The sequence below is a fragment of the Neofelis nebulosa genome, chromosome 3, assembly GCF_028018385.1.
Source record: "Neofelis nebulosa isolate mNeoNeb1 chromosome 3, mNeoNeb1.pri, whole genome shotgun sequence".
NCBI classification, from domain to species: domain Eukaryota; kingdom Metazoa; phylum Chordata; class Mammalia; order Carnivora; family Felidae; genus Neofelis; species Neofelis nebulosa.
Genome location: NC_080784.1, coordinates 128,155,734 through 128,168,986, shown reverse-complemented (window position 1 = coordinate 128,168,986; position 13,253 = coordinate 128,155,734). Strand labels below are relative to the sequence as shown.

At 36.3% G+C, this 13,253-nt stretch overlaps 1 protein-coding gene across 16 annotated transcripts in view; it reads left to right on the top strand.

The window, feature by feature from the left end:
- Positions 1 to 13,253, top strand: part of PDLIM5 (PDZ and LIM domain 5) — a 221,993-nt gene that overhangs the window by 133,622 nt on the left and 75,118 nt on the right. For 2 of the 16 annotated variants that reach the window (XM_058721895.1, XM_058721894.1), the window contains one exon: positions 550 to 1,677. The exons of the other annotated variants lie outside the window; for them this stretch is intronic. In XM_058721895.1, coding sequence (XP_058577878.1) covers positions 550 to 643 — 94 coding nt within the window. In that variant the 3' untranslated portion in view covers positions 644 to 1,677. Of the gene's footprint in view, positions 1 to 549; positions 1,678 to 13,253 lie in introns of those variants that run through there. 16 annotated transcript variants of the gene reach the window in all.

The following is a 13,253-nucleotide window of genomic DNA, read 5'->3' as shown; positions in this document are numbered from 1 at the left end:
TTTTTTTGGTAAATTGAATGCTTTCCTTTCCTGAATGGTCTCAATTTGTTTTTTCATAGTTTCAAGTGTAATGGTATGGCGTTTTGTGTTTGCAGCTAGAAGCTAAGCATTTAACTTCGGTGTCTTTTATGGGACTTAAATGTGGGACTTAGAAAACTTATGGATTTTTAAATTAGTAGATATTTCTGGATTTCATGTGTAAGGTTAATTTCCTTTAGTATAGAAATAAGTGGGCAGAGGAGTATATTTGGGGATGCTTTGCTAACACTACAGATCTCTGTGAATGAGTTTTATGTGTTGTCTTGTCGTAATTTCATTTTGGGCATAAAAGTGGATGTTTCCAGGAGGGCTCTATAGATTAATGTCTGCATTTATTAAAATGTTCTACTCTTAAAATCTTTGCTATTAAATAAAACAGCTATATGAAATTAAGCTTTTATAAAGCATGTTTTCTGCATGATGATCTAAGTGTAGAAACTTTTTCTTTCTCTATCTTATGACTCTTCTATCACTTTTCTCTTCTTCTCTTTTCTTCTTTTATTTCCACAGGGAAAAGATACCCCTTCACGTCTTTAGTCCCAAATACACAAAATTACGTGACTGGCACCATGAAGTTTCAGCACGTGCTCTTAACGTACAGTGATTTATGAGTCTTGCCCCCTGCCCCAAGCAGCCAGCACATACCTTTTCATTCAGTTTTTCTTTTTTTCCAACCTCATAGCAAAATCTGTATTAAATTTGCCTTACAAAAAAAAAAATAGAAACCTTTTCTATACTTTTCTAACCATTTCTTGCTGTTGTGAAAAAGAGGAAGATGAATTTGTTTTGTGCTAATCAGTAGCTCACAAATGTTAAACCAAGAGAGCAAATTAAGGGACTGGATCTGTTCGGTGGATTTCCATCGGTGTCCATTGTTACTAGGGTAGTGACCTTGGAAAAGGAATTCTTTCTGTAAGTTGAATTTGGTTGGTTGTGTGAAGCAGAGACAGATGAGCAAATAATGTCCTTGTCTAATTTGGAAAATACTTCCTTTATGTTACTACATTTCCTAAGATTACTTTTAAATTCATTATTACGTAATGTTCAACGTGGGTTGTAAATTACTCCTGAGCAAATGTCAGAAGAGAAAACAGAGAAGACTGTATTAGAATAGTTTGTTGTAGATTTGGGTATTTTTTTTAAAGCAGGTACTCAGGATAGCTCTGAAGAGGAGGAGGCCCAAATTTGGCTCCTATTACAGGAAAGCAGAGAATTCTGCCCCTACTTGCAATGGGGGAAATAGAGTGTTCTTTTGGTTTGGTTAGTTTCAAAAATCCTCCTTGTTACCAAAGGAAATATTTCTAAACTGGTGGATGTTTTTAGGGTAGAAACAACTTCCAGGCATTAACTAGTAAGAAATAGAAAAGATAACTTTGCTTTGTTTTTAAATGAACATAAAATAAGTTATGAATGATTCTTTATGTGACATCAGAGAAGTATTTTACTGAGTGATAAATAAACAATTGTGTGTTCCTGCTGTTCCTAGGAAACTATGTTTTGGGCAATACATGCAAGCTAACATCTGACCAGAAATGCTTTCTGTTTTGTAATATAATGTATTATATATTAGTTATACATACAATAATAAATGCATTTTGTAGTTTGGAAAAGTACTGTAATAAAGTTGCCTTTAACTTAGCTTTGTAATTGTTTTCTGTTTCCCTGAAGCTAGTAATCGTGTCATCTAAGACTTGTTACACTACCACTTACATAAAATAAATAATTCTCTTGACATTTCATTCAGAAAACATTTTTAATTTTGCGAGGCTGCTAAAATGAGTGTGGAATATGATAAAGCTCTGTATTTTTTTTTTCTTTTTTTGGTATCTGAATTGTCATGTTATTTAACATAATGTCTTACGTGAGTAACAAGAAGATTAGTTATAAGTAAGCTCTATACCCAATGTGGGACTTGAACTCACAACCCTGAGATCAAGAGTTGCATGCTGTATACCCATGGAGCCAGGCAGGCACCCCCATTCAGGGCATTTTTATTTTTCCAGGTTTTTGTTTTTTTTGTTTTTTTGTTTTGCTTTGATATCATCATAGACTAGGTCAACTGCCTGATAATTTGGAGAAACTAACATTAATTTCAGTTAGTGATTACTATTTAAAATTTAGCACACCAAGCGTACTTAAAAATAATTCTAAGATTTACCTGTGCTCATTTCCACTGTACTTCATAATATGCTAAGGTGTCTTTCTTTTACTGTAGCAGTTCTTCTTCAGATACTGCTTGTGATTTTATGGTCCTAACTTCAATCCATTATTACTATGTCTCTGGCCTCTGTACGGAAATAGACCTTCTTAGACCAGGCTTCTTATACCTAATACTTCTCATTCATCTCAAAAGATGGTATTTGAAAGTAGGTGGAATTAAATTCTCATGAAAATAAATGGTGGAATAAACAAGGTATTTCCCACCAGGAGCCAAATTTCCAACTACAGAGTTGAGCGAGAGTGCAACTAGATGAGAGTTTTAAGTAAATAAAAGAATTTCTTCCTAATAAAGACAGGAGAGCATGTATAGAACTTTATACCTTGAAGTAAGTACAATTGGAAATAAGAATTTAATACCTTCCTAATTAAAAAAAAAAAGTATTTAATGTCTCATTGAAAGCATACACTTAGATAAGTGAAGGATCTGTATTTGAGTATGAGTGTGAATGGTCAGTCAGGATCACAAAAGACATTCCATTTGACCCCATCACAGGTTGAATTCCTGTGTTCAGTTAATCTTCTGGGACATCTTATATTCCTAGCTTAAAAGCTAGCCAAATATTGTAAAAGCTTCTTGCAAAAATATTATTGTAAGTCTGGTGACCTAATTTATAGCTTGTTTTTGTTTGTCTCTCTGATACAGAGTTTCTTTATCATAGGCTTGTTTTTAATGTAAAATTTGAAAGTTAAGAATTTTCAACGTTTTTACAAGGTTTTACCAGTTACAAGATGGAATGTTACCCACAGAGTGAATATTTTTGTTCCCTTGAAAAATATATTGTTTGTGGAAACGGAAATATACTCATTTTGTACATCATTATGCCCTTTTGGAAGACTGAGATAAAAATATTGTAGGGAGCTTATTTAATAAAAATTGTGATATTAAGATAGAGAGTAGCCATCCCATCTTTTATTCAGATTTATTCAGAAATTTGGGTGAATTGATTTCCCCAAATGAAAAAGTTCATAATTGTCGCACTTCCGATGTGTATTTAAAATCCTATAAATCACAAATATTCATTTATTGCCTGAGTTATTCTTTCACACAAATAATTACTGAATACTTAAATGGCAGGCACTGATGAACTAGGGATTAAATAATGAGTAACAGATAAATATATAAATAAAGTGATCTGAGATAATTGTGTTACTAAGATAAATTCGTATAAAGGAAATTTGGCTTAGGGAGGGATTACTTAGGTTGTGTGGATCTCTGAGGAGATGACGTTAATGCCATCACCTGAGAGAGGAAAAAGAGTCAGTCACGTGATGACTTGGGGTCACCGTTCAAGGCAGATGAAACGAGTGTGGAAACCCTGAGGCGAGCAGGAGTGTGGCAATTACACAGAACGGAAAGGACAGTGTAGCCAAAATGTGGTATGTGACCGGAAGCATGATATAAAAATGTCATACATATGCATATAACTTACATTCTCCATACTGTCCACAGCATATGGAATGGGAGGTTGTCTTCTGTCTGACTACTTTCAAGACAGATTTAAAAATAAAGAACCAAGGTGGTATGTCAAAGGTTTATCAAAGCTAAATAAAGTACATTCACTTATTCATGCTGCTCTCAGCATAGGTATCAATTTAATGCTTTTCCCATTAGACCCACTGAAGACTTACGAAAAGGAGGCATTATTATAGTATATGTTGGTAACATATTTGTAGGGAACAGCTATAAAACACACATAAAGGCACTAAAAAACAAAACTTCCAACATACAGAAATTAGACATATATCGTGGCACCTGGGTGGCTCAGTCAGTTAAGTGTCCAACTCTTGGTTTCAGCTCAGGTCATGATCTTGGAGTTTGTGAGATTGAGCTCCGCATCAGGCTCTGTGCTGTTAGCACAGATTGGGATTCTCTCTCTGTCTGTCTCTCTGCCCCTCCCCTGCTTGCTTGTGCGCACGCTCTCTCTCTCTCAAAAATAACCTTTAAAAAAAAAAAAAAAGAAATTAGACATGTAATACTTTATTCATAGTTTAGTGATGGATTTGACAGTTTAGTTCTGTCTATAAAACTTACCAAGAATTGTTTGAACTCATTCCTTTTTGTTTACCCATTCAAGAAAATTACTTAAACCAAGTAATTCCTTGCTCATTCTTTCCAAAATAGACGTCAGTACTCCAGGATAGTAGGAAGCAAGGAATGATAAATTCTGAATTTGAGACTCCCGATTTGTAACTCACTAGTTTCTACCCGAGTTTCCACTTTAAAATAGGAAGTTCGAGTCGGTGGTGGACTCTATGAAGCCCTTCCAGATACTGCTTCAGTAGAGGACTTGATAACCGCTGCTGCTGCTGCTGTGTGTGTGTGTGTGTGTGTGTGTGTGTGTGTGTGTGTGTGTGTAGGGGGCAGACAGCCTTCATTCATCAGCCCCTTCACATGTCACCTCAGCTGCAGATGCCCCTTCGTCCAAAGCCACAGCTTCATGAGCTGCATACATGCAGTGAGCTGCCTGGAAGGAATGGGGGGAGTGAAAAGCCTGGTCGTTTCAGCCCAGGTAGGGACAACCTGGAAGGGTCATTCTAGATTGTAAATCCCAATTTGGACCTGACTTGCATGGGTTCTTCTCACTTCTTATTCTCATCTTCCCTTCATTCTTTCTGTCTTTGTTGCTTCTAATCCCTTGAATTTTCAACCCGGATCACAAACAGCATTTAGGGAAATCATTAAAGTGAAAGATCAGGTTAGGGCAGCCTGCAAAGTGTATGGAAATCAAAAAGAGATACATTGGGGCGACTGGGTGGCTCAGTCTGTTAAGTGTCTGACTCGATTTCAGCTCAAGTCATGATCTCAGGGTTCATGGAATAGAGGCTCACATCGGGCTCTCTGCACTGACAACACGGAGCCTGCTTGGGACTCTCTCTCTCTCTCTCTCTCTCTCTCTCTGCCCCTCCCCCAGCTTGTGCATGCTCTCTCTCAAAATAAATAAACAACAACAACAAAAAAAACCAGGGTAAATTTCTTTGCCTTGAGTGAAGGATGTTTATTTGGTGATCAGAAGCATTCTGGAAATAATGAATAGGTGAGGCTATTTAGACGTCAAATATAGTCAAGGCTATATGAATCAATGAAAAGCTTCAAAGTAGAAAGTTAGGATGAACTCTGAGTAAATGTAATAAACTCTTGTAACTGGCAAGCAACACTTAATAAAATAACAATTTTGTATGTTATAATTTTCCATGTGTAACATTTTAGAATAAAATATATTAGCCATTTAATAATCAATTACTTAATACATTTTATTTGAATACCTCTGCTCTTTTCTTCACACCCTTAAAAGTTTACCTTCTGTTTTCTCCTGAGGGAGATATTCCTGCTGAGTTGCCTTTGGGAACGTGTAGGGGGATAGTACAGATCTTCCAAGATCAGGAGGATGCTAGTGGGGGACTGAGGATGCTAAACTGTGTAATGCTCTGAATAATTTCACCGAATGAAGTGTGGTCCTTCCCCAAATGCCTGTGGTGTGCCAGTGAGAATGACCGGGCTGAGGGCAATTCCTCTCTCTCCCAAGATTTTCTTATTCCTTCCTATAATTCCAGCCACACAAACTCACCCACAGTGTACCACCACTCTCCATAGTGACAGTAATCTTCTTTCTGAAGTAATATACTCTTTAATTTCTACCACTCTGTTCCTAGTTTGTATTACGGGTATTTGTCTGTGTGTCATAAATCTTCAGCTAGACTACGAGCTCTTTGAAGACAAGAGTCTTAGTATAATAATAAAAATTGGAAGGAAAAGTCATTCCGGTAGGCATGGTATATCTTTCTGGATGTAACTGTGACTGTGTAAGTAAGATCTATACATTCAATATATAAATAGATATTTAACAAAAATGTATATATAAATATAAATATATAAGTATACAAATACAGAAAATATACAAATGCAATTTGAAAGTAGGTGTTAGGATTGTAAGATTCATGTCTGGCAAATTAATTCTCAAGTTAGAAATATACTGGATTAGCTCAGGCTGCCACAACAAGATAGCACAGAGTAGGTAACTTAAATGACAGAAATTTATTTTCTAACAATTTTAGAAATTAGAAGTCCAAGACGAAGGTGCCACCAGGGTAGATTTCTGGTGAGGCTCTTCTATCTGGCTTGCAGGTGACCACCTTCTCACGGTGTCCTCACATGGCCCTTTTTCTGTGGACACACAGAGAGAGAGCTCTGGTGTCTCCTCTTTCAATAACGATACTAGTCTTCTCGGATTAGGACCCCATTGTTAAGACCTCCTTTAACCTTAAGTACCTTCTTAAAGGCCCTGTATCAAACTACTGTCACAATGGAGGGTTAGGGCTTCAACATACGAATTTGGGAGGGGGGGAACAATTCAGTCCATAATACATACCAGCTGCATTTCTATACTAATACTGATTTGACAGATTAGCATCTTAAAAAAAAGGTTATTCTTAAGTAGGGTCACTGACTTGGATGTGGTTTGAAGGATTGTTGTTATCTCTGTTGTAGTGTCTCTTTTTCTGTTTTGGGTAACAGCTGTTTGTCTCCATGCCCTGTATACCTAACTGGAATATGAGCTCTTTGAACACAAGAGTTACAGTGTCCCCACCATATTTGGCACAAGTTAGCACTAACGAATGGTTCCTAACATAAATGCATATTCTCCAATTTCCTAATTCTTGAATTTTAGGGAAATCGTTAAGAGCGTGGTGTACATAACTTTTAACTGAATACAAATCAGATTTTTATAAAAAATCAAGACATTAATATCTGTATTGTAGGTAAAGTGGAATCAAAACTAAATTGCTTGAAAGAATTCTACCTTGGGCAGTCTGATTGGCAAGAGTTGATGCTTTCCCCCTGGCGTTATCTGTTTGATAAATGTTGTGGAAGGTACTTTTTTAAAATTAAATGAACATTTGTTTCTTAATCCCTCTTCCTTTGTGTTTTTGATCTGTTTCAGCATGAATAGTTCAGTGACTCCTGTGATAAGACAATACATGACTCATTTTAGAAATGCATATATGAAATGCTTAGTCCTCTGACTGGAAAAACCAATAGACAGAATTTTATCATTCCTAAGGAAATGAAGAAGTTTGAAGTTGAGAGTCTAGTCTACAACATCAACTGAAAAGAAGCAACAGCTCTGTTATTAGCAACATATTAATAAATGGAAAACTCTTAATAATATGTGGCTTACCATAGTAGAGAATTATAGGAGGCCATAGAAAATTTCATTGGAAGATAACTTTAAAAAAACATATATACCTAAAATACATCATTGTGTCAGGCACCATACAGTTTATCTTAAGTTAAAGGGTGATTTTCTTGATCTCCCCATTTTTTTGGTTTCTACTATATAGTAAAATATTTATCTAATAAGTAGTTTTAAGATGTTCACGCTTATATAGGTCTATAAAAAGAAATAAAAAACAGCATTTTAGTTAGCAGAAAGATGTATAAAATTATCATGATCAACACATACTTTTACCATTCTTTTATCTCCCTTGCTTAAGTGATGGTAGGTTCTGATTTTTCATATATTATGGTTAAGAATAATGTGTGATATAGATTTCTAATTTTCAGAGACTCAGAGGAGGGAGGAGTAACTGCCTCTCCCTTTGGAAGGAAAATAGTCCAAACTCCAGTCACTGGTTACATTTCACAAAGCTGAAACAGTACTAGGGGGAGAATTCTGTTATGTATAAGATGTCCCATAGCACTAAGTCATATCCATATGCTTTCTAGCTAAAGGTCATCAGAACAGATATTAAGTTACTTCTTGGATAGAAACCTATCTTTGTACATTCGTTGAAAATATAGCAAAAAAATTCATAATTATTTCCAAACATACTCTTTTTACAGCAGGTTTTTAAAAAATTTTAGTTTGTGCACAGATGTTCCTATAACCCACATAAACTAGATTAGTGAAGAACCACAGTTTGCTGACCTGAGCCTTGTCTTCCTTCAGTTGCTCTTTCACAAATATACTGGACTCCTGTAACATATCCTCCCCCGCCCCCCCCCAACCAAAGGTTTATTCATTTTTGAGAGAGAGAGAGAGTGCGAGCAGAGGAGGGGCAGAGGGAGAGGGAGAGGGAGAGAGAGAGAATCCCAGGCAGGTTCCTCACTGTCATCATAGAGGCTCATGCGGGGCTCCAACCCACAAACCCTGACATCATGACCTGAGCCGAAAGAAACCAAGGGTCAGATGCTTAACTGACTGAACCACCCAGGCACCTCTGTTACATATCCTTTTTAAGACACATGTCATTTCAGTAAATAATACTATTATTCTTCATAACCTATGCAAAGAAATCAGGAATCATTCCCTAGTTCTCATATTCCCACATATTTTTATGAAGTGTAAGAATTAACAGGTGGATTTACTCAAAAATACACAACGCAAAGGCTTCCACAACAGAGTCTAATTTTAGAAAATAAAAATAATAACAGCCAGATAAAATCTTTTAGCTGAGACCATCATGTACATTACTGCAAAGTATGTTCATCAGCCTAGAAAATAGTCCATAGGTTTAGAAAAATGAGTATATAACCAAACACTAATTTTTGTCTATTGCAAAATATGGAACATTTGTAATTTCTCTCTTCATTTTTCTACTGGTGGATTATACTGTCCTATGCAAATGATGGTTTGGTGACTGCTGTATAATGTAAAGGTCGCCACCTATTGAATATAAGTAATTACTACACTTCAGTTCCTTGTGAGACTGGTACTTTAAGATCACTGAAGCAAGAAACAATAGTTTCTGTCTACTCTATGTATTTTCACACACAAATTGTTCATTTCTCTGTTTAATTATGGAAATACTTGTGTACGTTTTCCAAAATAATTTGGGAAGACTACCACTTATAAAATTTTTAAAGAAATAAAATCAGTATTTGTAATACACAAAAATTCTTTCATAGTCCATATGTTCGTTGTTGAAAGATATAAATGAGCAAACAAAAATCATCCAAATCCAGAGGTAAATACTGAAAAAGTTGTGGTTTATTTACATTCTGGATAGAATTGAATGCATTAAGTTCCTTAGAAGTTTTATCAGCCCACCAGTACCTCTCTAACAATGCTATTTGGATAAATCTTTCTGCTTCACTTTTAGAGAGGGAGATTATACAACAAAATTATTTTATTGAATTAAAATCGAAAGTAAAAGGAACATAACTTCTCGACTAAAAGTACTATTGAAGGCTCCTCCTGCAGTTTACATTTTAATTTCAAAAAATGTCACAACTTAAATTAATTTGATACTCTGATAATAGGCTGTCTTCATCCATGATGGAAGGCTTAATTGTCTGTCCTTGGTCGCTATTCAATTTTACATATTTTAGTCATGTTGAAAGATCCGGAAGACCACATTTTTCTATCCTTATGTGAAGTTGTATTTTTATGATAGTATGATTTTATAAAAGAAAATTGAAATAATGTATAACATAATGTATAAAACATAGGTATGGATATTCAGACGTCTTAATTTTCCATTTCTTAGTCAAATTAAAGAGCTCTGATTTCAAATTAAATCTTAAAAGCAGTCTCAACTATGTCTCTCCTTTCATTTTTCTCTATTTTATGACTACGAACAGGTGTATGTTGAATGCTCCTGCTTGGCCAACTTTGTGATAGGTATTCATCTTCCAGTCACACCTAATTAATTACTCATGAAGAGTCTGTATTTATTTCTTTGAATAGAGCGTGTTAAAACTAAGATGAAATCTGTGCAATTTTTTGAGTTAGAGGTACATATTTATTTTGTCTTTTCATGTACTTTATTCTTTTTCCCAATATCCTAGTAATTCATAAGAAAAAACTGTTGACAGGGGTGCTTGGATGGTTCAGTCAGTTAAGCGTCTGACTTCGGCTCAGGTCATGATCTTGTGGTTCACGAGTTCGAGCTCCTCATTGGGCTCTGTGCTGACAGCTCAGAACCTGGAGCCTGCTTCATATTCTGTATCTCCCTCTCTCACTGCCCTTCCCCCACTCACGTTCTGTCTCTCTGTCTCTCTCAAAAATAAATGAACATTAAAAAAGTTTTTTAAAACTATTGAGAATGAGTTTCTGAAAGATATTAATGAGAAGTAAAGCTTTTATTTATTTTTGTATTAAATGTTTTTATTTACTTTGAGACAGAGAGAGAGAGAGAGAGAGAGAGAGAGAATAAGTGGGGGAGAGGCAGAGAGACACAGAGAGAGAGAGGGAATCCCAAGCATGCTCTGTGGTGTCAGCTGGCACAGAACCTGACGAGGGGCTCAATTTCATGAACCATGAAACCAAGACTTGAGCCTCAAGAGCCAGACACTTAACTGACTGAACTACCCAGGTGCCATGAGAAGTAACGCTTTTAAACAAACTTGCCACGAAGTTATCCTTTGTTTACCACAATGGAATCTAAGGTTTCTTATGAAAATCGGTAAATCTATTAGCAGAGATAGTGAAACAGTACCTCATGCATGTTAAGAAAATGTACATTCACACACACAAATACCACTTAAATATAAATACAGTATAAATAGAAGTAGAAATAAATTATTTAAATATAAATTTAAAACAGCCAGACATTAATTCAAGAGGTAAAAAAGTGATGTTTTCTGGGGTTTCTGTAAATTAACAAATGCCCATTGTCAAAAGATACAAACAAGCAAACAAAAATCAGAGATAAATACTGAAAAAAAGTTTAGGTTTATTTACATTCCGGAGGAAATTAAAGTTTCAGGTAGTAAGGGATTCTAGAGGCGTATGGGTAGTTCAGTTGGTTGAGCGTCCAACTCTTGATTTCTGCTCAGGTCATGATCTTACGGTTTGTGAGTTCAAGCCCCATGTTGGGCACTGACAGCACGGAGCCTGCTTGGAATTCTCTCTCTCTTCTCTCTCCCCCTCTCTTTCTGTCTCTCAAAATAAATAACTTTAAAAAAAAGAAAGGGATTCTAGGTGAGCTCTTGGTAGTCTTGTTTTTCTCAATGATTTATCACTCAAGTATTGAGACAACTTACAGATGAGATTTGTTGAGTAATGCTATATGCATAAAAATAAGTCCTGGAGAGTAGGAAAGAAAATAGAAGACTTGAACAGGTAAATGTAGTACTGGTTTTCAAAAAAGATAAAAACTTCAGAACTATAAACTAGTTTGAGCTTGAGGTCACGTGGAAAAAAATCTGGGAGGCTTTTTTTTTTTTTTAGATTCTCAAGATTCCTCACTTACGTACAATACCCAGTACTTATCCCAACAAGTACCCTTCTCAATGCCCATCATCCCTATTCCCCACCCCCATCAACCCTCTGTTCTTGTTTTTAAGAGTCTCTTATGGTTTGTCTTCCTCTCTGTTTGTACCTTATTTTTCCTTCCCTTCCCCTGTGGTCATTTGTTAAGTTTCCAAATCCCACATATGCGTGAAATCATAGGGTATCTGTCTTTCCCTGACTGACTTACTTCACTTAGCATAATACCCCCAGTTCCATCCACGTTGTTGCAAATGGCAAGATTTCATTCTTTTTCATCGCTGAGTAGCGTTCCATTGTGTATATATACCACCTCATCTTTATCCATTCATCAGCGGATAGATGTTTGGACCTTTGCATAATTTGGCTATTGTTGATAGCGCTGCTATAAACATTGAGGTGCATGTGCCACTTTGGATCAGTAGAACTCCAGTGTCCTTTGGATAAATTCCTAGTAGTGCAATTGCCTGGTCATAGGGTAAATTCTATTTTTAATTTTTTGAGGAAACTCCATACTGTTTTTCCAGAGTGGCTGTACCAGTTTGCATTTCCACCAACAGTGCAAGAGGGTTCCTCTTTCTTCACATCCTTACCAACATCTGTTGTTTCCTGAGTTGTTAATTTTAGGCACTATGACCACTGTGAGGTGGTATCTCAATGTGGTTTTGATTTGTATTTCCCTGATGATGAAGATGTTGAGCATCTTTTCATGTGTCTGTCTGGCAGCTGGGTGTCATCTTTGGAAAAGTGTCTATTCACGTCCTCTGCCCATTTCTTCACTGGATTATTTGTTTTTTGTGTGTTGAGTTTGTTCTTTATAGATTTTTAATACTAACCCTTTATCCAATATGTCGTTTGCAAATATCTTCTCCCATTCTGTCGGTTCCCTTTTAGTTTTATTAATTGTTTCCTTTGCTGTGCAGAAGTTTTTTTATTTCGGTGAGGTCCCAATAGTTCTTTTTTTCTTTTTTAATGTTAATGTATTTTTCAGAGAGACAGAGAGACAGAGTGTGAGTGGGGGAGGGGCAGAGAGAGAGGGAGACACAGAATCTTAAGCAGGCTCCAGGCTCTGAACTGTCAGCACAGAGCCCAACACAGGGCTTGAACCCATGAAATGTGAGATCATGACCTGAGCTGAAGTCAGACACTCAACCAACTGAGCCACCCAGATGTTCCCCAGTACATTTTTGCTTTTGTTTCCCTTGCCTTCAGATTTGTGTTGAGTTACAAGCTGCTGCAGTCGAGGTCAGAGAGGTTGCTGCCTTTTTCTCCTGTAGGATTTTGATGATTTCCTGTCTCACAGTTAGTCTTTCATCCATTTTGAATTTATTTTTGTGTATGCTGTAAGAAAAGTGGTCCAATTTCATTCTTCTGCATGTTGCTGTCCAGTTCTCCCAGGACCATTTGCAAAAGAGACTTTTTTCCCATCGGATGTTCTTTTCTGCTTTGTCAGAGATTAGTTCGCCATATATTTTTGGGTCCATTTCTGGGTTCTCTGTTCTATTCCATTGGTCTGTGTGTCTGGTTTTGTGCCAGTACCATACTGCCTTGATGATTGTAGCTTTGTAATACAGGCTAAAGTCCGGGATTGTGATGCCTCCAGCTTTGATTTTCTTTTTCAACATACTTTGGCCATTCAGGGTCTTTTCTTCTAGCTCTGGGAAGAATGCTGGTGCTATTTTGATTAGGATTGCATTGAATGTGTAGATTGCTTTGGGTAGTATCAACATTTTAATATTATTTGTTCCTCTGATCCATGAGCATGGAATGTTTTTCCATTTC